General features: G+C 37.5%; 2 protein-coding genes across 3 annotated transcripts; one reads left to right on the top strand and one right to left on the bottom strand.

The window, feature by feature from the left end:
* Positions 1-1,542: 1,542 nt before the first annotated feature.
* On the bottom strand, positions 1,543-10,545 carry LOC121327726 (claudin-14-like). Of its 2 annotated transcripts, XM_041271891.1 has the most exons (3): positions 10,310-10,545; positions 7,871-8,042; positions 1,543-4,623 (listed from the first exon to the last, which is right to left on the bottom strand). In XM_041271891.1, exon 3 carries the CDS (start codon positions 4,281-4,283, stop codon positions 3,570-3,572), a length of 714 nt encoding a protein of 237 aa, XP_041127825.1. In that variant the 5' UTR covers positions 4,284-4,623; positions 7,871-8,042; positions 10,310-10,545; the 3' UTR covers positions 1,543-3,569. The 2 variants fall into 2 exon arrangements, with proteins under 2 accessions (XP_041127825.1, XP_041127826.1); XM_041271892.1 differs by lacking the exon at positions 10,310-10,545 and having other exon boundaries at positions 7,871-8,096.
* Positions 10,546-13,774: 3,229 nt separating this feature from the next.
* On the top strand, positions 13,775-22,708 carry LOC121327740 (F-box only protein 47-like). Its single transcript, XM_041271923.1, has 10 exons — positions 13,775-14,414; positions 14,702-14,866; positions 15,192-15,268; positions 16,422-16,499; positions 16,820-16,928; positions 17,490-17,663; positions 18,502-18,651; positions 19,376-19,518; positions 19,990-20,149; positions 20,804-22,708. Exons 1-10 carry the CDS (start codon positions 14,213-14,215, stop codon positions 20,908-20,910), a joined length of 1,365 nt encoding a protein of 454 aa, XP_041127857.1. The 5' UTR covers positions 13,775-14,212; the 3' UTR covers positions 20,911-22,708.
* The last annotated feature ends 306 nt before the right edge of the window (positions 22,709-23,014 follow it).

Raw genomic sequence — 23,014 nt, forward strand, 5'->3', positions numbered from 1 at the left:
GTTCTCTGACCTCTGTCATGTAGCATCAACGTCACTGTTAAATTGAGCCATTCTAATATTACAATATCTCACATGTTAACTACTTAAGAACCTTTGATCCTGTGAATATAAGAACTGTGTTTGTACTTATGATACGTGTATCTGTGGTTAACCAATTAAACCCTAGGCATAAAACGTCATTCATCCATGTGCCTCACACTTCACATGTGTACATGTATGCTCATCAAGTAATTCATCATCATTTTATCAAATTAAATCACTGTCCAAGTAATTGAAATAATCATTAATTCCATTCCTTTACCCTAACTTTTTAACTTAAAGAACTAACTCTATTCGCTCCTGTGGTTGGCTTTGGCAGTTACTGTATTGACAGAAGCATTGAGTTGAAGAAACTGTTTGGCCACAAGGTGTCAATGTTGCTTCATATAAAATAATATTGTCTGACAAGAAAATGATAATGTGGGAAGCTTATGACTTCTGAACATCCTTTTAACCGAAACCCAAACACTGCCTCCCTACCCCAAACAACAACCCTAACCTTAACTAACCCTAACCCCAAGACAAGTCTGGGGTTTCTACACATCCATTTGAAATTACTTGTTTAAAGACGGTAATTAAAATAAGGGAGCTCTTCTTTTGAAATTGAAACAATTTATCTGAGAGGTTACAGGTGGAATTCAATATTCAGCTTCAAATTCTGCATCAGCCAAGGAGGATATCATTTGTGCTGGCTATTTGTAGCTAGTCCAAATCCCTTATTCACTTCACCCTAACCTTTGTGCAAAGTGTGCAGCTGTATCAGCCTTATTACACAAACAATGATAAGCTGGACTATATGATGATTGTGAGTGGTGTTAAAACACTTTATTTTAGGTCTAGTAAGTCCAACTTGCATGCTTTGCTGAGCCAAGCCAAGCAATGGGTTTATTTATCTGCGTCTATTCCTCCAAGGTCAAACTGATGTTTGTTTTAAAAAAAAAACAGTAGTTGAATGTTCCTATTGGTCATGAAGGACCAGAAGCACTTATTTTAAATCAATCACTGTAAATGCTTTTGAGCAAACTATTACTCGGCTCACATGTTCTGCTCAATTAGCTAGGGACCACTTTTTAAGTCAAAGTTGTCTATCTCAATTGTTTATCTAATTGGGGAGACAATTTAAAAGCTGTATTTCATTTTGATAAGCCTATGCTTGTGATATCCAGCGGTGAAAAGGCTTAGGAATACCATTACAGAATATAACATGTTACTGGACACTGTGCAGGGATAAACTATAGTGAAGATTTTCTCTAATAGCCTTCCTTATACAAGTATGCTATAAGACTTGATTTGACTTGAGGGCCTATGTGCTGAGCTTCAACAACGTCTGGACAAGATGACCACTACCTACAAAAATGCATGCCCAGACCTCTGGAAGACACGTGGGCTCTTTGACCTTGTGCGTTAGGACAGTGCTAACCACAAATTGAAAAGAAAAACACATTGCTTATTATATTTCCAAACTTCATTTTATTTATTTATTCATTCTTTAACCTGGAATAAACCCATTGAGACCGAGGCTTCATTTACAAGAGTGTCCTGACAAGATGACCAGAAGAGCAGTGATTTCACATCATTAACAATGACAAACATCACACATTCAATCTGGGATCAGAAACTCTTATGCTTCCACCGTTGCTGGAACCCTCTCATTATAATAAATGCAATCTTAGTTATTGTACTACATTCAGCTGATACATTTGGGTTATTTATCTGATGCTTGATCATATTCTGGATACGCTGGTCCAGACTATTTCATGCAATAGGGGCTCTGTGACTAAATGCTAACAAGGCATTAGAGCAAGGTCCTGTTTTGGAATGGACCCACAGTGCCACGAGAGAGTCCTGCTATGTTAGAGTATCTGTTCCCATGCTTTCATTTCATTATATAAGATGTTCAGTGTTCATTTTCAAGTCAGTGTATGCACCCACCTACTTTATTTCACATCTTCCTATGTCTCACAATCCCAACTGGGTCAGGTGTTGCACAGGAAGTAAGTATATACTCTAGTGCGGCCAATGGCGAGTAAGAGTATGGGAAATGAAAGGATTTACATCAGAGAGGTAATTTTTTCATTTTAAAATGTTTAGTTATTAAGTACAGTATAATGGTTAAATAGCAGTTTTGTGTAAATTGTTTTTTAATATCCCTCATTGCATTATGTTATGGTGTATTGCAATTGCTCAGAGTGATTCAGGATCATGTTGTTTATCATTTTGACTGTATTCTCATGTTTCCTCTCATGATTGCAAAGTAGTTTTGTTCTCCAGACAGGCTCGAAGCTGATCTGTTAGTTGTAGAGCTGAATTCCACTTTGGTTTAACTCAGGCCAGCAGCAGGGATGGGAATGTACACAGATCACAGTGAACCCAATCTAAAAAGCTTTCACATGGTGTATTGAACAATTGTTTTAAAAGTTTTTTTTTTTTTTTTCAAAGTCTGTTTTAATGAATACAATACAATTTGAATTGTTCTAGTCTAGCTGTTGCAAAAAAGCCAGCAATAATGTAAATGTGTTTATTCACAATGACCCAAAGACTTTATATTCTTGAATTTGTAGGCTTTCTAAGCTTTGTAAATCTTGTGTCTGTCTCAAGCCAATCACTAGCTTTTCAGTCATTATAGCTTTATAATGGACATGTACAAAGAGGCAGCACAGTACAATACAAGCTGTTACCCCATGACAAAATATGCAATCACTCCTCATCTCTGACTCTTACCTCTGACTTTTCTTATGAAAACAATGTGTTCCTTTGATGTTATACACTTTCAGTAGCTGTATCACAAACACATGTACCCATCTGCTGTTACACAAACACATGTACCCAGCTGCTGATACGGCTGGCAGTCACAATCTGTACCTGAAATTAAATGTATCAGCTTAGTGGTCATTCTCATCCCTGTGTATACTGAGAGAGAAAGCCTCTGATCCCTCTGTGGAGGAATCCTATAAGAAGAGCTTACAAGAAGGCTTCCTCTTCTGTTACCAATTCATATGCAAACATTATACTGTAGTAACAAGCTATACACTGCCCTCAGCCCCCCTGACTAGCAGCAATCATACTGATTTAGCTCTTTTAAATCTGTTGTCATTCAATGTCCTGTTAAAATAACGAAGTTCACTCGCTTATGGATTGTATGTATGTTATCAAATATGTTTCCAAATTAGGCAATACAGAATAACAGCAAGCAATGCCAATTCACATAAAAGAGACCGGTGCAGCAGCAGTAAAATTAACAGTGTGTATGAAAAACAAACTCAACATTTACACATGGTGCATTTACAAAAAAAACAAAGCATGAAACCAATAAATATAAACATATCATGCAAAATCAAAATCAACAACAACAAAACAATTGGTTATTTTCCAGCAAAAATCTACAAGCTGTCAAAATCAGCTGCGGATCTCAGCTTTGAGTCTGTTCCTTAAGAGATCATGTTATTTGTGCGAACAACACTGCAAATAAGAGGCTATCCAAACCTACTCCTGATTTGTGCCTGCAGTCTCTAGCAGAGTCTCTGCGCCACTCACACGTAGTCGTTGAGTCTATACCCGCTGCTGGAGGCAGAGGAGCTGGAGGGGTTGTGGTTGCCTTTGTAGGCGGCAGGGGGATGGTAAGCTGGTGCAGCCCTGTGTGTGCCACGGGGGACTTGAGCCCGGTAAGGGAAGTGGTTCTGGACATCCCCACAGGACAGGCAAAGAAGGGCTCCCCCAAGGATGGTGAGGCCAGCAGAGACAAAGCCCACATAAATGGCCTGCCCGATCTCGTACTTCATGCCATTGGGCAACATGGGATTGTAGAAGTCCTGGATGACATCATTAGTGGACCAGGAGATGGGGACCAAGCCGAGGATGCCAGCGATCACGAAGCTGGCACCTCCACTTACTGCCAGGGGGTTCTTGGCAGAGGATCCACGGACGCAGCGGGTGCACTTCATCCCCACTGCTGAGAGAACAGCAGCGAGAGTGGAAAGCACACAGGAGAGGACCATCAAAGCACGGGCAGCCTGCAGGTCCCTGGGCAGGGCCAGCTGGGAGCGGTGGATCTCACACTGGTAGATGCCTGTGCTGTGCCAAGCACACTCCATCCACAGCCCCTTCATATATGCAGTTGCCGTGATAATGTTGGAGCCTACATATGCCGTCCTTCGCCAGTGGGGCAGAACAGTAGCCACCAAAGTCCCAAAAAGACCAAAAAGACCCAAGAAAAAGCCTAACAACTGGACTGCCATGCTGGCCATCTTTGGTGCGGCTTGTAATAAAGAAGCTTCTCTTTCTCGCCTGCTTTTTCCGTGTTTGGCAGATGGGCTAGATAAATCAAACTGCTCACTTCTCAATAAATAGGGCCCGTGTCAGCTCACTGTTCTGTGAGGCTCATTCTTTCCTTGTGACTTCCATCGGTTCAATGGGTCTCTTGCAAGCTGTTTTAATGTGGCTTCAGTAAGTTGAGCTTTCTGATAATGAATGTAGCCACTGTTAACTGTTCTCTGATGGAGGTATAGGAAGCTTGTTTTCTGTTGCTCGCACAGTTTCTCTCTCCTCTTACTGAATGTACAGACTGTACTTATTGACCAATGCAACCTGGCAATGGGGTAAAAAAGAAAAATAGTTAAACATTGACCTAGAAGTTAAGTAGCAACAATTTAATTGCATCCAGTAAAAAAAATTAACATATAAAACGCTGCGGCATGTCACTCAGGTTTTTTTGCATGAACCTCCTTAAGACATTCTTTAAAGAATGTATAAAATAAATTGTATTGATGTTTACTGTATTCGGAGAGTAAGGGTAACTGTGTTTGTTGAAATTGTTAGGGTATTACACCTGTTTGGAAATCTTTGGCAAAATCTTTGATAGCATTCTGAAATGGAAGTGAAAACCAGTTAATTATTAATTGTATTAAATAGCCATTAACAGTCACATTAAAAAGAAAATTGTTGACATAAAGAAAATATTTTCCCACGGTTAGTGAGTGAAAGTTAGACTTCGGTCCTGTCACATAATCTGAAATCTCGGGAGTTGCAGTTCTTGGGGATCTCTTACAAACATTCCCCACAGTAAAATCACAGTAAAAGCATAGTAAAGCACAGGGAAGCATTGCAAAGCACAGAGATGGATGGTAATGAGTATTAAAAAACACAGAAAACAGGGTAAACTATGGTAAATGCATATAACCATGGGGAAAGCATGGACAGGCAAAACATTTTCTTCATCAGCAACACATCTTGGATTTCTATGAGTGCATCTAGAGTCCCCTGGTTCATCCCCATGTTTCCTTCATGATGTGCATACGGCCTCATTGTTACCAATAACAATAAAGCACCCATCCCATGAATCTACATCAAACATTGCATTTCACAAATATGTTAATTTCTTAAATACTGTATGTATACAAGCTGTTTGCAGAATTGGAATATCATTTGAGCATCAGCTGTACCCTCTTGGAAAACACAGAACCGCTGGTTTTAAATGGGCAAAGCAGGATTGTGTTAATGCTGCTATGAAAACGTGTTCTGTGCTTGCAGCAACAGTTCTCCTCCTGTTCCATGACTACAGTATAGTACTCTATTTTATTGTATGTAGTAATGTTGATAAAATAATCATCCTAGGGAGGAAACAGCAGAAAGATGAATGCAGTGAAGAGCGGTGGTGTTATACTGTAGAGGTGAAGCAGCATACACAGTTCATTGTGTCGCTGCAACACAGTCTCAGAATTTCATGCTTTGTTGCAGTACCCCTATGAACTCTGGTGCTATTGGAGGTGAAGCACTGACTAAACATTCATCTCGCTGTGTCTTTTTATTTTTAGAAAATGTTTAGTTGCTATTTTGGGAAGCTATTTTTGTATAATTGTTCCTAATTTAACCCAACATCCTGGTCAGCATGGTTTCCATGCCCAAATATAGGTTGCTTCTAGTTCTGGTGTTAAACATTAACTCATAGTTTCCACATTAGTGTAGTAGACATCATGGCGCATTTAACACATATAATACTTGTATTGACATAAAAAACATAAATGGATAAGGGCATAAACAAATGCATGTTTAATTGTTTAGTTTTTTTTTTTTTGACAAGCCCACTATGACCAATAAACTACAATGGTTTGCAAAAGTATTCACCCCCCTGCAAAGTTTTCACATTTTGTTGGCACCTGAGCGTACTCCATGATGCTTTCAAATTAGACTTTACATGTATAATCTACACAAACTACTCCACATTGATAAAGTTAAAAAATGCATATAGAATATAAATAAGTAAGATTTACAGAGAAAAACAGATTAATCTCAGTTGCATAAGTATTCAACCCCTTTGCTACTGCAGCCCTAAATCAGCTCAGGTGCAAATAATTTGTTTCAAAGGTCACAAAATTAATGAAATGGTTTCAGCCTGTGTGTACTCAATGTGGTTTAACTTGTAGATAATTTCCCTCAGTTATAAAAATAATTTCAAGCTGCAACTCACGCAGTGATCCAACAAAACAATCATGAAGACCAAGGAGCTTTTGAAACAAGTCGGGGATAAAGTGGTTGAGAGGCACAGAGCAGGAAAAGGGTATAAGAAAATCTGATTATCCCTCTCAACACAGTGAAGTCCATCATTAAGAAGTGGAAGATGCATCATATCACCCAGACACTACCCAGATCAGGTCGCCCTCCCAAACTAAGCAGCCAGGCAAGAAGGAAACTGGTTCCGGGTATCACTCTGAAGCCAACAATGACCTTGAGAGATCTGAAAAGTTCCGTGTCTGAGATGGGAGTCAATGTTCAAACATCAACAATAAGCCAGTCCCTACACAAAGCAGGCCTGTATGGACTAGTGGCAAGAAAGAAGCCATTATTCAAAAAGCCTCATTTTAAAGCATGCATGGAGTTTGCAAAAAAACATGTACATGATACTGTAGACATGTTGAAGAAGATTTTGTGGTCAGACAAGACAAAAATTGGGTTGGCTTTTCGGTCTAAATTCCAAGCGTTATGTCTGGTGAAAGCCAAACACTGCACATCACCCAGTCAACACCATCCCAACTGTCAAGCATGGTGGTGGCAGCGTCATGTTATGGGGATGCTTCTCCTCAACAGGGACTGGGAAGCTTGTCAGGATAGAGTGGAGAATGGATGGTGCAAATTACAGGTGAATCCTTCAGGAAAACTTTTTTGAGTCAGCTAAGACTCTGAAACTGGGGAGGAAATTCACATTTCAGCAGGACAATGACCTGAAGCACAAAGCCAAAGCCACACTGGAGTGGTTGAAGAAGAGAATTAATGTTCTTGAGTGGCTCAGTCAAAGTCCTGACTTGAATCCAATCGAAAATTTATGGCGAGACTTGAAGATTGCAGTCCATCAGCTATCCCCAACAAACTTATCAGAACTGGAGCACTTTTCCCATGAAGAATGGGTAAAAAATGTCACCATCTGTGGAAAGCCAGTAGAGACCTATCCAAAAAGACTCATAGCAGTAATTGCTGCAAAAGGTGCTTCTACCAAGTACTGGCTTAAGGGTCTAAATACTTAAGCAACCAGTAAATTTCATTTTGTACATTTTCTTTGCAAGTTTTGCTGACATTTAACCTCCTCCTCATATAACAGTGTTCAGTTTAACCACTACAGCTTTGAATAAAAAAAAAAAGTTTGAAAAACTGTGCACAGATTATTTGTAATCAAAATGTAACATTATTGGTAGGGGGTGAATACTTCTGCAAACCACTCTACTCTGTTTAACTGAATACATGACAGCGATGAACTGGCAGAAACTTTCATTATGCATTGATCTCTCCCTCCCCTAAATTTGTCATCATTTCACACACATAAAGGGTGCCAAGATAACCCTACCAATGCCATGAAGGGGGAGTCTGTCAGCTTGCTTCTTTCCAGTAATATGATCGGTAACAGCAGCATCTCAAGAAGTGAACTGGTTGAGAGGGCATCGCAACATACAGGGGCGAGTGAGAGACAGTCTGGCTCCTCTGAAATAAATTGCAGAGGCAATTTCCTAATCTTGCATCTAGGTAAAGAAAAAAAACTCTGCATAAGGCTTTGCATATTGTTCAAGATATACCAAGACATATATTCAAAGAGTGGTGTGATATGGTTGTGTAGGAATGCTTGGAATCTTGTCTTCCTGTCGGACAGAAGCAGGTCCTAATTAGTTCAACCTCTGACATCGATCAGAGGTCAGCTAAGGCCAAGCAATAGAGAGTAGGAGGAGGAAAAGAAAGAGCTTCAGAACACTGTAGAAAAGGCCAGCCTTGCACCATGTAAGAGGTTATGCGAAACCAGACAGCAGTTATCAAAGAAGGCCGTAGCCCCACACCTAGGCCTATGACAAACCTGTACTGCTGGTGGAATAAAGGAAACAATCCTTTTGGTAATTTATTCAGCTGGTTTGACCTTTTCTTAACCCTTCTGAATTCTCAGAAAAAATGGTCTCAAGTGGGTGGCATTCTCCTAATGCATGTATCACTACCTGTGGCATTGGTTCAGTAAAGGCTATCTATGCATGAGGGGGTTTTGTTTGAGATGCTGTCAATGTTTAAACCATTTCAGTCTCTCCTCCGGTTGATGGAGCTGCAGGATTTTGTTTTTAACCTTGGTTTCAACCATGCGTCATATGTTGTGGGGGGGGGGGGGTTGAAAATGAACTACCACTTAGGAATAAAACAGCTAAGACATGCTTTATGGATCTCAAAATAAACTGAGAAGATTTTACACAGTTTCCAAAAAGCCTTGACATGTCACTAATCCCCTGAAACAGATCTCATTCTGTCGATAATGCAGTAGGCGATCAGTTGTGTGCAAATATATGAGTCTAGAATATAAAGGCAGTTATTAGTTGTTATTTATAGTTTTCAACATTAATCAAATTTTCTGACTGATTTAGTTCTGTCTATGTTGCAAACAACTGGTAGATTACCAATAGGCTTGTCTTTTAAAATAAATCAATCCACTTATTTTTGTCTTGGTTTACCTTTTAGCACTGATTTCTAACTACCTCTTTAAAAAAGGAGCATTTCAAATGGATTCCTATTGTATAGGAAGAGTCCATGTACCCTGGTAATGTGACTCCTCAACAGAAAATGGAAGTTAGCAGACATTCCCTTCAAGGCATAAAGCATGTTTAAGTTTAGCATAGTGGTGTATAACAGAGGGCAAAAACAATAGACAACAATGTACTACATTGACAGTATTACAGCATGTAACTGTCTTACACATATGATCAAGAGCCACGAACATAACAATGCATTCCATTGTAAACTATCCATGTGGTACTAAATGGCAAACTTGACAAATCGCAAAAACAACGGAACTAAGTGACAGCAGGATGATTAAAACGGGCTTGAAGAGGCCCTGTCATTAGCTGACAATGTTGATATATTAACCTTGCTGGTAAACTGTAGAGTTTTGCTTTTTAATTTCATGCTGCATCGACAAACATGAAATATAGGATCCTATTCAAAAAACGTGTAGGACTGTTTAAAAGAACCATTTTTACACAGTGTGCAATAATACATCATTTTGAAGTAGCAGATATACCACCTATGCATGTCTCTGATTTAAATGTTTTCTTTTGAGAATTTGGAAGTTTTAGAAACAATAAAAACTACAGAAATACATTAGCAAAAGCAAATTTGGACTTTGTGGTTGAATTCATCAATGATGGAAATTGCAGCTTTACCTTAGAGCAGTGGTTCCCCCAACCCTGGTCCCGGGGCCCCTCTGGTGCTGCTGGTTTTCATTCCAACTGACCTCTCACTTACTTAACTAGACCCTTAATTGAACTGATCATTTGCTTAAATAAACCTTGTTTTCATTGTTTTGGGCTCTTAAACTGTTGCAGAGTTCAAGTTATTTATAAAATGTTATAGCTAACTTGAAATATGCAACTGTTAAGAGCTGAAAACAATTAAAAATGTCTAATTAAGCAAATGATCAGTTCAATCAAGGGTCTACTTTAGTAATCGAGAGCTTGGTTGGAATGAAAACCAGCAGACACGGGAGGTCCCCAGGACTGGGTTTGGGAACCACTGCCTTAGAGAGTGTCTAAAAAGAAAGTCAAATCGGAATTTTCTGTTCCCTCCCTGTATTAACTTAACAAAAAAAATGACAGATCCAGTATTACAATATATGACAAACGACACCCTGAAATTATATATATATATATATATATATATATATATATATATATATATATATATATATATATATATATATATATATATATATATATATATATATGGGTTTAAAATACAATTACCTGCTAATGTTCCTTACCTGTCATTGAAGTTGAATTCAGTGTCTCATTCTAGACCTTCAACGATGTTGTATTCATATAGGCTGAGCTGGTTGCTCTGGCCACAAGTCAATTAAAACACTGTTTTCAATTATGGGCTGTTTACTGTAAAAATGCTTCTGCTCCAGTTGCTGATCAAGTGAAAGTTATTTTATTGTCAGCTCAGAGATATCATGGTGAGGTCAGCTGACACATTACTTAGAGACTCTGTCTCAGCTGTCAGGAGCATCTGACACATTGAGCCGATTGGGTCGTGTGTAAAGAAAGCACTGACTATTGTTCATTGATCCCCAAGGAGATTGGTTAGCCCTACACTTTCGTGAAATAGAGAATGTTGTGCACTTATAAGAGATTCCCATGGTAACAATGTGACTGCAGGGTCCCCGCAGGGTCAATCTGGAGCTTGTGATATGGTCCAGCTGGTGACTGCTATGGAGTGTTGCACTGGACTGTGTAAAATCAGCTAGGTTGGTTCTGTAAGTCACAGCAACCCCTACGAGGCCAGATGAGGCCAGCATGTATCCTCTTGAGTCAGTATATGGGTTGTCACTGGTTATATAATGATTACATATTTCTTCAGAAGGGCCCTGGATATTTAAGGTCTAATCCTGGGCTAAAATTTTCTTTTTTCTTTTTCTTTTTTATGTACGTATTATCGAAACATAATGCTGGTAAGTTAATTTCAACTCATACTCATTCACAGAAGCTCACAGTCCCACACCCTTTCATAGCTTGATATAGTATGACCAGTGGAATCTTACTATTATCCACTTTCATTGGGATTCCAAGTCCTGTAATCCTGGACAGGGTACAGTTTAAATAAATAAACGTCTCCCATTCACAGCCCAGGTCATGACCCTGCTTTTACCTGCTCTGAAGTCTGCTATCTCCTCCTACGTGCAATATGTACTATAGCTGTTGCTAATATTGACACTTGGGTATGAATGAGTAATTAAGGGTGTGGTTCCACTGGAAGCAGATGTCAACACAGGAGCACAAAAAAACCCATTATAAATCATGAACTAATATTCATACACCTCTTTACTTCTCAGCATGTTCTTATGGGACAGCTTGAATTAAATTGATTTTCCTACACTGATTGTGGACTGAACCTATTAACATCCATTCATAAGGCTTCCCATACATATCAATATTAACTCTTCACATATCGCAAAGAATAGTCTTCTCCATTCCATATATTACTGTAATAATGTGCCTTTATCATGTACTGTATGGCATGTGTACTTCTCATGGTTTATTAATTCAAGGCTTGCATATTGGACGTATATATAAGTGAACCTCCCTCCACAAGAAAAACAGTCAAGCCAACGAGAGCGGGAAGGAAGAGTCAGCACGGCCCTTATGGAGCTAGCAGCCTTAGAAAACAGCACAATCCATTTGCACAGGTCTTGTAATGTGCACAGCAGAGCTGTATAGGTGCTGATGCTGACAGAGGGCTGATTGCAATAGGAACAAGCTTTTGAAATTGGAATCAGATTAGAAGTACAGAATTATTTATATTCTTCAATAGACTTTTTTTTAAAATTTTGTACTATTTAATGTCATCCCAGTTCCAACAATTGCTTTTTCCTTGTCTTAATAATAATTGGAAAATATAACAATGGCACAGGCAAGCTTACAGCAACAGTGCCAGTTATGCAGCTATAGAGTCAGATATCAGATATTTTAAAAAAAAGTTTTATTGTATTATTTTTATATAATTTGAAAGTGACAGGGCCCAGTTAGAATAAAACAAAGCTTACTTGCCTACAACCATGACATGATTAGATCTAACTGAGTCTGACATAATCTGCCTCAAGGAGTTACTTTCCCAAGGCCAGAGACAACATATTTTATTTTTACATTTATAAAAATAAATACAAATAAAGTTGAAAATAAAAACGCCTCCAGCTGTTGTTAGCATTTCTGGCTCAGATATGCGATTAACAAAACAACAATGTCTAATGCAAACTCTTGTGACAAACATTGGGCAATATAAAAGAAATGCAGGGTAGCTATCCCCCTTTGAAAGGTTAGCCCAGTCAAATACTAATAATAAAATAACACAACCATAAAACCCCTGTACTTACTGTGCTGTCTGGTGCTGTGGGATAATACTATTTTCAGCGCTGAAGACAGATTCAAAATGCAGTGTCGGTCACTGAAGAAAGGGCTTGACTAGTCTTCAACGGGAGCAAGCCCACCTCCCCAAACCACCCCACAATTCAGCATAATTTGCCAAAAACAGCCTGCTTGGTGGAGGAGACCTTTCAGGACAGGATTAGATGCTTTGCTTTGTAGGGGAGGCTTTAATAGCACCTACCCAGCACCATGCCTGACACTATCCAATTCAAACAGTGAAAAACAATTGCACAAGTAGATTGAATTAGAATACATACTGGTTTGTGATGAAATGTGGTGTGTTACTAGGCAGGAGTTATTAAGAGTACTAGATTCCATGGATACTGTATATGGGGTGTCTGTCTGCCAGTCCACTTCACTAAATGCTATTGGCTTACCAGTCACAAAAAACCTTACTTTCCCAGTTATGTTATAAATTGTGGTATTCATATTATTTAGCAAAAGCTACTGTGAGTATCTGATTGTGGGGTACAAGGGGTGTCTGTATTCCACATACTGTAAAGCAGTCATTTTATTATAGGTAAAACTACAGTACTCATTGTTTAAACCCACTCAAACCACACTGGGCCTTAACCAGTTTCATTGACTGAACTTGCTGTTTAAGTGTTACATAAATAGCACAGGAGTAAGGAAATCGAGGAGGCTCCGGTTACTGCAAGTTTCAGCGCCTCTTATATTACATGGTTCACTGATGGTACAGTATGCGAATGCACCATTATTTACATTTTTGAAACACTATTGTTTTTTTTGTTTTTTTTATCAGCCTCTTAGAAATTATCGTTTCCCCATATACTGTACTTCGCCCACTGTGAGTGCCCGAGTCAGCAAGTTTGTTCGTTTGTACGCTTGCAAAGCATACGGTCTCCAGGCTCCAGCGCTGCAGCTAGTTGAACACTATCGCTCCAACCAAACAGTGGGCGGGTTTTGGTGGGCGGGTGCATGACAGCTGTTTGGAACACCAATTTCTCACAATCCAATCCACGGCGCTCGCAGCCTCGCACATTTTGGCGGGTTGCTGCGCGTTCCCCTCACAAGCATCAAAACAGCCAGTCAGCCAGTATATTGACCAAACTGAGGTCAGTCGAATTTAACAAATTAGACAATTAGGTAAGTAACTTTAAATACATTTGGAAACTAATACAAAACGCATTTTAATAATAATAATAACAGTAATAATAATAATAATAATAATAATAATAATAATAATAATAATAATAATAATACAAACTCCCAAAGAATTAAAATTATTGTATGAGAACATTTTAAAGTAGACTATGATTTTCCATCGGATAAGCGGTGGTTTTTCAAATGTAATGCAACAAGTAGTGAAGGTTTCGCCACTGCGAGTCATGAATTGAAAGCGACAAACTGCTATAAAGTAAAAATTCAATTCAATATACCTTTACTTTATACAGTATAATGTTTCTCTCCGGTAAATAGACCATATTAAACTTTATGACTGAGGCCACCAGCACATTTTTTTTTTTTTATAAGTGTTACTTTAACTTCCGAACAGATATTTCAACGCGTATTGTGTTACACGTTTCAGCATGCATACATAGATCCATTTTAATAAGCAATACATTCGAACCTTTTATACGGGTTAGAATCATTTGCATTCATACTTGACCCCTTGTCTCTGCATTACAAGTAATCAAGCTCACCCTAAGAACTGTAATGCTCAAACGGCAATGCTTTAGGAGTAAACTGTAAACACATATTTTTAATGTGGAAAACTGTTAATGGATTTAAAGGCGTTGGTCATGGAATCAGACACCAGCAAATTCACTGTGATCCCTGCTCATAAATACCGTCGCAGCAGCCGATCCCAGCATCAGCCCAGCTCCAGCATGGCTGCCACGGTGGATCAGTCACATTCTGCACGGGGGCATTTCGAAAGAATACCCATAGAAGTGTTTCACATGATACTGGAGTACTTACCAGGTAGGTGCAAATGTACAGCAATCCACCAAAACCAGTTAGACACTACAAGTTTGATATGTTGCCTATCAATGTTTCAAAACATTATTTTCAACATTTCTCCTGAAGAAGATATATTCAGTATTTATTTACATTACCTGTAGCCATCTGCCTGCATGTTAGAAGTACACATGCAGCAAACCCTAAACACACTATCATGCTATTTTACTGTATGCAAAAAAGCTGCTCTGCTCTGCAATAGGTTTTTACTTTCTCATACCACCTTTCGTGTTCATTCTGTCCCTGTTTAGTGAAGGAAATCAGTGCTTTAAGCATGGTGTCGAAAGCCATAAGCAGCTGCATTGCCGGGAGCATTTCCACACTGGCATGGAGAAACAGAATGATGTTACAGGAATTCCACAAGTCTGGGCAGCACAATAAGGATTCCAGTATTCTGGAACACTACAGGGCACTGGGTATGGGGCAAATGCTTTTGTTGTAGATACCCATGTACAGTATGTGTACATCAATTAATTTGCAATGCATGTCTGTACAGTGTAATTATATATATATATATATATATATATATATATATATATATATATATATATATATATATATATATATTATAGCTCATAAGCTCAAGAGCGAGTTTTCCCTTAAATACCCTTTCTGGAAAGACACAGTATTTAGTGGTTATATATATATATATATATATATATATATATATATATATATATATATATATATATATATATATATATATATATATATATTTTGTGTGTTTGTTTCTTGTGCCAGGTTTGTTGTTCAAGAGATGTACCTTCTTACTGCCAACAAAGGAAAGATTAAAGGTTATTTATAGCAAGCTTTCTCAGGTAAAGAAATATAAACTGTAGGTAAGAATGAGGATGGCTGGTTTGAAGATTTCAAACACATAGTTGGCTAGGGGGGGGGTACACAGGTTTAACCCTTTGCAGTCCACTTATTCAGTGCTTGTCAGGTGCGTCAGGTCTAATTTGATTTCACAACGCTGTTTATTTTACATGCGCTTTAAAACAGGTTTAAATGTAAAAAGGTTAATGTACCAACCTTACTCCTCAGGATGCCTGAGTTTGAATCTGTTTTCACTCACATGTGAAATGATCTCTGCTGGTCGCAGTGTAGCCCTCAGTTATCAGTAGTCCCTATCATAAACCCTGCCACCCAATTCACCACAGTTATACTCTGACAGGTAGAGGGCCAGAACAGAGTGCCAGGGGGGGTGTTTATATCTGTATTATTGAGTTGCCTTGGATGAGTTTTGCTTTGGATCCTACGTAGCCCTGTCTGCAGCCATTATTCAGTAATGTTGTCTCAACACTTCATGAAACAAGAATTGTACATCCTACTCTTAATTTTAAGTTAACCACATTTCTTGTTCTTGATAACAGCATCTGTCAGTACTGTAGTCATTAGGGGCTCCTAACCTATAAAACAAATATAACATGATTCTTGATTCAGTACACACAAGAGGTGTCTTCACACAATTGCTCAAGCGTGTTTAACTCTTGAATTACCATGCAAATTTTCCTTGGAAACTTTAATTGGAGGTTGACTTAATTCTGGGGATGGAGCTCAATCCCCTTCACTAAGTCCAATTGACTTGCCATTCACAAAAAGAACAAGCATTATTTTGTTTCTAAGTTATGTTCTAAATGTATTTCTCCTCCATCTCTCGAGTAACTTTATTCCCCTTCTGGGGGGCCATGGTCCTCTGTCAATTATTTATCTCTTAGCCGAAGTCAAAAAGCAGAGGGTGGTGTCTTGCGCCAAACTGGCTAATGTTTCCTGTACTGCTTTAATCTATTACATGGAACAAAGCTAAGACTCATTCTTTGAAAGTCGGATTTTCACTTCGCCTTCATTCTTCTTGTTAGCTGCAACTACCACAGAAGTGTGGAAGCACAAGACTGTATTTAATCACCCCTCTGTATTGCATTTCAAACCTGTGTGAACTTTGTTAACCCCAGTCTAGTACTTTTACTGTAGATTCCCTGTTTTACAATGGGACGGTGTACTGCAATGCCAAGATGTTTGGGGTTTGCAAGTTATGGGGTGTTTTTACAGGTAAGACCTTTTGAATAGTATCTGTAAATCCATGTTTAACATTAAATTGTTGTACACATGACTGCTTACAGATTGGATTTTACTTTTGTATTTATTACAAATGTTATATTGATTTCCGCATACTACAGTAATAAAGTACAGTTCTGTGCAATGTATGAATGATAAAACTTTTTTTTTAAATCTGTTCAAGTTTTTAATGACATTTTAGTTAAAACACAAACATGAATAAAGTATGTTTTAAATATAATTTTGTTGCACAAAAATGAAAAAATGCATTCATGTTTGGAACTGTTTTTTTTTTAAAACATTTTTGTTTAAAGACATTGATAGCTGGCTGGGATGAACTTGAGTGCCATCGCGTCTTCAACTTTCTTTGTGATTTCACAAATCTGTCTCGCAAGATTCACACTGTCGTTACGAGCAAGTCAGGTAGGTGCCTGGTCCTTGCCTTGGGACTTGCCTGCAGTACATCTACCTACAACTGCAGTAAAATGGGCCATTGCATAGCGCAGCAAATCTTGGCACGAGTCATATGGTCAGAGGTTTTTTTTTTTTAACCTTGTGTGAGTTCCTTTTTATTTGTATAAATATTTTGTATTTTGGTGCACTTCTGCAGAAATAAGTTACATGAAATGGTTGCTAGTGTACACTACTTTGAACTGCACCGAATAGAATGTTGTATTTATAACAAGCTATTGGTCAGTAGATTTTTTTGTTTGCTTTGTGTGCTGATGACTGAAGTGTAGAATCGGGTATGCATTTATGGATCGATGCTTAATCACACTTTCTGTAAATTGCATTTTTTCCTTCATTTTCCTTTTTCAAGTCAAATTTGTGTTGATACTGCATGCACATTAAACTGAAATCTAACTTTCCTTATATGGCTTTTTAAATTTGATTTGTTTTTAACACAAATGAATAAGGCAAAGTGCAAAACCATGGCAGTAGCTCCCGAAGGATGCTGTGCTATGGCTCTCTGTATTTTCACAGGTGTATCCCCAAGGATGGAAATACAGATCCGTCTGTTCTGCCGAAATGTCTTACTTGATCACTGGCAGAGCAGCAGGGACACACTCTTCTGGTTGACCAGGATCCTGAAACCCTGGCCGATGGTGAACCAGGCTCGGCTGATCTACATTATCTATGGGCCGCTCACTTTAGATGGTAGACTGCTTATCACTGCAATGATTGTTATGATGTATGGCAAGTCTTTGTCCCTTCCTACGATTGAATCCATTAAGACAGGACTCACAATAAGAGATCTAGTTTTAAAGCCTTAACTATAGTCTTTATATGACTCAAAAATTAAAAATAGGAGACAATTAGAAAGAAGTAACTTGAGGATACTTTAGAGACATTGCATTAGTGAGTTGTTAGTTATTAGTTTTGTAGCATTACACAGAATTTTCTTCTTTCAAATAATAGGAGTTGTTTATAGACTGGAGATAACACTGTTTTGTAGTGGGTCGCAGAACATCATTCTGCATTGGTTGTAAGTTTATCAATACAGTTGTGGAATTGCTTTCTCAGTTAAACCTTTTACATGTATCTAAAGGTAAGAGAATTATCTATTCAAAGATACTGAAATAGTGGGGATCTGACTGGGATAAAATGTACCAATTGCATCCTGGCAAGTTTGATTGTCTTTCACAAACAAAACATTAAAAACATGGCACTTTGGTTTATCTACTGCTAATTATACTGTTAGGGATGGGAATAAAGACACCCACTGCATTGCAATTTCAGCCATTCCAGTTTTTTTATTTTTTGTTTTGTTTGTTTTGCTGTGAACTTAACTAGGCTCATCAATAGAATTATCTGATAAAATTATCTAATTTTGTGTGGTGATAAAATAAAAAATCATGTCTAAATCTATTAGTGAGTCTTACATTTCTATAATATAAAACTCTGACACACTTATCATTGTTTCTGGCTGAAAGCTATTACAATACTTTAGCATTGTAATATTATTGTGTTCTCTAATGTAATGTAATGTTTTTAGGCAGGATTGGGTGGCAGATGCTGACTGAAGGAGCGGCTGAGGAGAACAATGTGAAGGACATGGCAGATGCAATCAGACTGCTGCATGGTGACCAGGAGACAAAGGAGTGGACAACTGACAGTGTCATCAGTCTCATAGATGAATTATCAGGTGTTTTGCTGTGAGGAAGAAAAGTGTAATAGGGGCAGCACAGAACTAGCACTAGTAAATTATATTTAAAACATTAATGTTTTCATCTCCCATTTATATTACAGTACATCTGTATACCTGCTCATTTGTTATCGTAACCTATTTGTATATTAATTACAGTATTGGTACCCTTTTAGTACATTTAAACTGCCTGTATCAAAATAAATCTGTTGTCTATTAAGGATTGCACTGGACCAATGTAATGTAATCGTTGTTTAGGAAAATTATACCAAGGTCCACAGATACACAACTGGACTGTAGCTTATTGGTTGTACAAATCTTACATCTGGTTATATAACCAGATTTTGTTCCAGTGCAATTATAACACAATTTAACAAAAAAATGCAGATTTGTTCAAGCTAAAAATAAATTCAACGTTTTAATTAATATTACTGCATGTTTATGTACAGTAGACCTATCACTGAGCATCCAAATTACGTAGCGTTGTTAACACTGGGCAAAAAATGCTGTGGTCAATAAGCTGTCCATGAAGTCATACTATAATATGGAATATAAATTATTTATTCTGCAAAAAAGTTTACTTAGGGACTTGATTAAAAATTGTGCATTAAGATTTTTTTTTGTAAAATAAAATGGTTTACAATAAAAGAAATACAAAATCAAATAAAATAAACCTGGATTTGTATGTGTTTGTAATTAGTATGTTTTTTTTTTATTTTTCTAGCTGTCCCTAGTGAGTGGCACCTGGAGAACAGCACGCGGCTGCTGATTCTCTGTGGAAACAGAATCTGCTACACCTCCATGGCCAGTAAAGCAGTGAACGGGCGGGTTAACGAGCTCGCCAGGATGGTTGTTTTCCTGGCCCTGGTGAGTAAAAGGATATTGTCTGTTCTTCTAACAGTTATATATATCATGGTACTTCTGTAAGGTTCCTTTCCTCTTAGTTTGAACGGAGGGGAGCACAATATTACTCAAAAATAGATGTGCTTTGAATTATAACAAAATAGACAAAGGTTTAACATGTATAGGATATTTAGTGTAAGCCAAATAAACCAGGTTAAGCAAGACACACCACCAAGATAATTGTGCCAATAAGGTGGGTTGTTCTATGAAGGTAAAATTAAGTACTGTAATACATTTATTTTTGATTCTACATGAATGGTAATTTATGACTGCGAATAATTACTAGAAAGAGCGTGTCAGGCTTAAACTCAAAATGTAAAGACGGGCAAGGGGTGTTAATGGATTTTCCTACTGTCTTGTTTTCGGTGGATAGAAGTATCTTCGCCCCACTCAATCAAGTTGGTGCTTGTACATTGATGCGTTGAATTTCCTCAGGTGTGTGAAAAGGATAGCTATTGCATGGACTGGGCAGTGAAAATGATGCAGAAAATCTGCAAGGTGTTCAGCAACGCAGAAGAGAAGTGGAATTTCCTTCAGACAGTGGAGAATGTTTTTTGTCAGGTTACCCTGGAGTTGTATGAATCTGTGATGGCAGGTGAGTTGAGAGGTGATGATGGGAGAAATGCTTTAGAAACCGTGAAACTACAGATACAGTGGTAATGAGTACCTGCACTTTCTGCTGCTTCTTACTGGTTTACTCACTGACAAGTAAGTGTTAAGTGATCATACACCAGGACAGGGGACACACAATACCTCTGACATAATGTTTGTAACTAAAGGCCACCATGTACGGGGTGATTTTGTTGTCAGCAATTTATCACCAGTGATCTGTTGCGTACAACTTTTTCACCATGCACAGAATGATTTTATCGTCCAATGAGAGACAATGGCGGATGAAGAACTAGAGGTTTTATTTGCTTGTGCAGCTGTTGCTGTGATATTAAAGAGAAAGCATGGATACTTCTCATAAAAGCCAATCAGTTTCTCAATTGACTGCCGTTGCCTCTTAACTACAGATGCCATTTCTCCCTGTCGTTATGAATGACTTTTACCATGTGATATCAACAGCTGAGCTTACTGGTTGATTACGAGCAACTTGTCGCCAAGAATAGAGAAGAGCAACAACATATTTACAATGACAAAATCGGCCAGTGGAACAGCTGGTGAAATAAGTATGTTATTACATAGAAATTACCTGTTACCATAAATAAATGCAGTATGTTCATTTTGACACTTTCTTTGTTTTTAGGTGATCGAAACGAAGACACTGACACCTTTCAAAACCTGTGTAATGTTTTGAATGCAAATGCTCATTTTCATACAGAAATCTTGTACACGTTTATCAAAAAGGAATGAAAGAGTCTATGGTACATGTGGTAACAATATTTAACTATAGTTGTAAATAACAGGAAATACTATGTGTTTGAAAAGAAGAGTAGCTGTAATGCATTAAGCTGTTGTTTGTTGCAAAAGCCCCGTATTTTGCAATGTCTTATGTGTTAATTGTACTATTTGAATATTATTAATGTATGTATATTAAAAAAGAATAATAACAACTTTCATGATCACTAATGCGTGTTGGATAATATAATAACACATTTTAATGCATAAGAACTTGAAAGTGTACTAGTATTAGAGCATGACTGAATATATGGTGCTTGGGAAACATTTAATGATTACATGGTTAAGATTACAGTATTTAATGTAATGTTGCTGAGCCTGAAATTGAGACAAATTTAATATAATTTTTTATTTATTTTTATTACTTTTCTTTATTTTTATTACTTTCTCTGGTGCAAAAGATCAGTAAACTTCTGTCCTGTTCTGTCTGTATCCTAAATTAGTGAAATGTTGTTTTTATTTGCCTTAACAAAAATCTTCAGGATTTTGATCATATTTGCTGGAATACTGTCTGGATGTTTTATTGTATGTATGCATCTGTATATATTTGTTTATTTATTTATTTATTTATTGATTGATTGGGTGCAAATCTGTTTTGGGAAATAATTCCAAATACAAAAATAAACTCAAAAGCACTTTGAAAGAATATGCTGTACTATAGGTATATATTTAAAAAAACAAAACTTTTAACTTCAGTTCTAAATGAGTTCATGTCTTGTTCAACTTGCTGTTTGTGCACAAAATGTAAAAAATATGAGCACCATGAATACAGTGTATGTTATGTTATGTGGTTTCAAATTAAAAAACAACAAAAACCAGGAGGTACAGTACAACAAATAAGTGCCCGTGTAGGTATTTTAGGGCAGTCTTAAATTGTCTGCATATTCAACATATATGCAGTATAAGTCAGGATATGCAACAAGTTTTGAGTGTTCTGTCACCCAGTAAGCAAATTACGTAGCGTTGCTAATTAGATGCAGAGATGGATCTATGGGAAGTAATTATTTGAATTGGGACTCATGTTCTGGATCAGCCAGAGGTGTGTCAGCAGCTCTCTTTTATCACAAGATACTCGGCAGAGACCCGCCCACTGGTTGGTCAGGGATCCACAGCCCTCCAATCCACTTCCATAGTTTCAAATAGCTGCATAATATCAAATGGAACTATATAACAACAAAAAATGAAAAAATAAAAGATCTCCAAAACAAAAAATAGAATGCAGACTAGTCAATGCAATTTTAATAAAAGGTCTTTTTCTTTTTTTTTTTTTTTTAAAAAGCTTATGTTTGTATACATTGTTATATAACATGTTTTACTTCACATTACCCATCCTTACTTGTTTGATTTGCTTGTACATGTTAAGTTATACCACTAAATTTTTTAAAAGTTCATAGCTGTATAAAGCATGTAAAACACAGCATTAGAGTGCCATCTAATGGGCAAAGTATTCACTGTTTTTTCAGACAAAAGCACCTGGCACCCTACACCTGATGTAAGATAATTAATCTTGAAATCAGGACTTAAGGGATGTGTTGCAATAAGAATACCTTTGTTAAGAAAGGGAAACAAGACTAAGAACAAGACAAGGCTAAAACATGCACAAGAACAAAGACATTGTACTATGGAACAATGGTCAAAGGTGCTTTAGACTGTTGATGAATAGATAAACACACCTGTTATCAAACACAGTTCTGTTGTCAATTCAATGCTTGTTCTATTCCTTAAGGATATTATCTTCAAGTATTGCTCATCCTTAAGACATGTTTTTTGGGTCTTCCAGTCCTGGGTTTGTCAATTAAAGATGCTGTTTCTCTACTTGTTGATTATGCTTTGGATACCACACCTTGAAAATTAAGTGATGCAAGCTATTTCACTCAATGTTTTTCCTTCTTTATGCAAGTCAGGGTTGTTGTAATAGAAAACACTAGTGTAGGCTTTGAGTAAATTGTTGATGCTCATAATGCATCAGAGTAGAAAACCATGCAACATGTCTAAGACTTGCACAGCAGTGTATGTGTGTGTATATATGACAACTACATTTCATTGCAAAAGGACAAGC

This window comes from Polyodon spathula, chromosome 15, assembly GCF_017654505.1.
Source record: "Polyodon spathula isolate WHYD16114869_AA chromosome 15, ASM1765450v1, whole genome shotgun sequence".
Taxonomy (NCBI): domain Eukaryota; kingdom Metazoa; phylum Chordata; class Actinopteri; order Acipenseriformes; family Polyodontidae; genus Polyodon; species Polyodon spathula.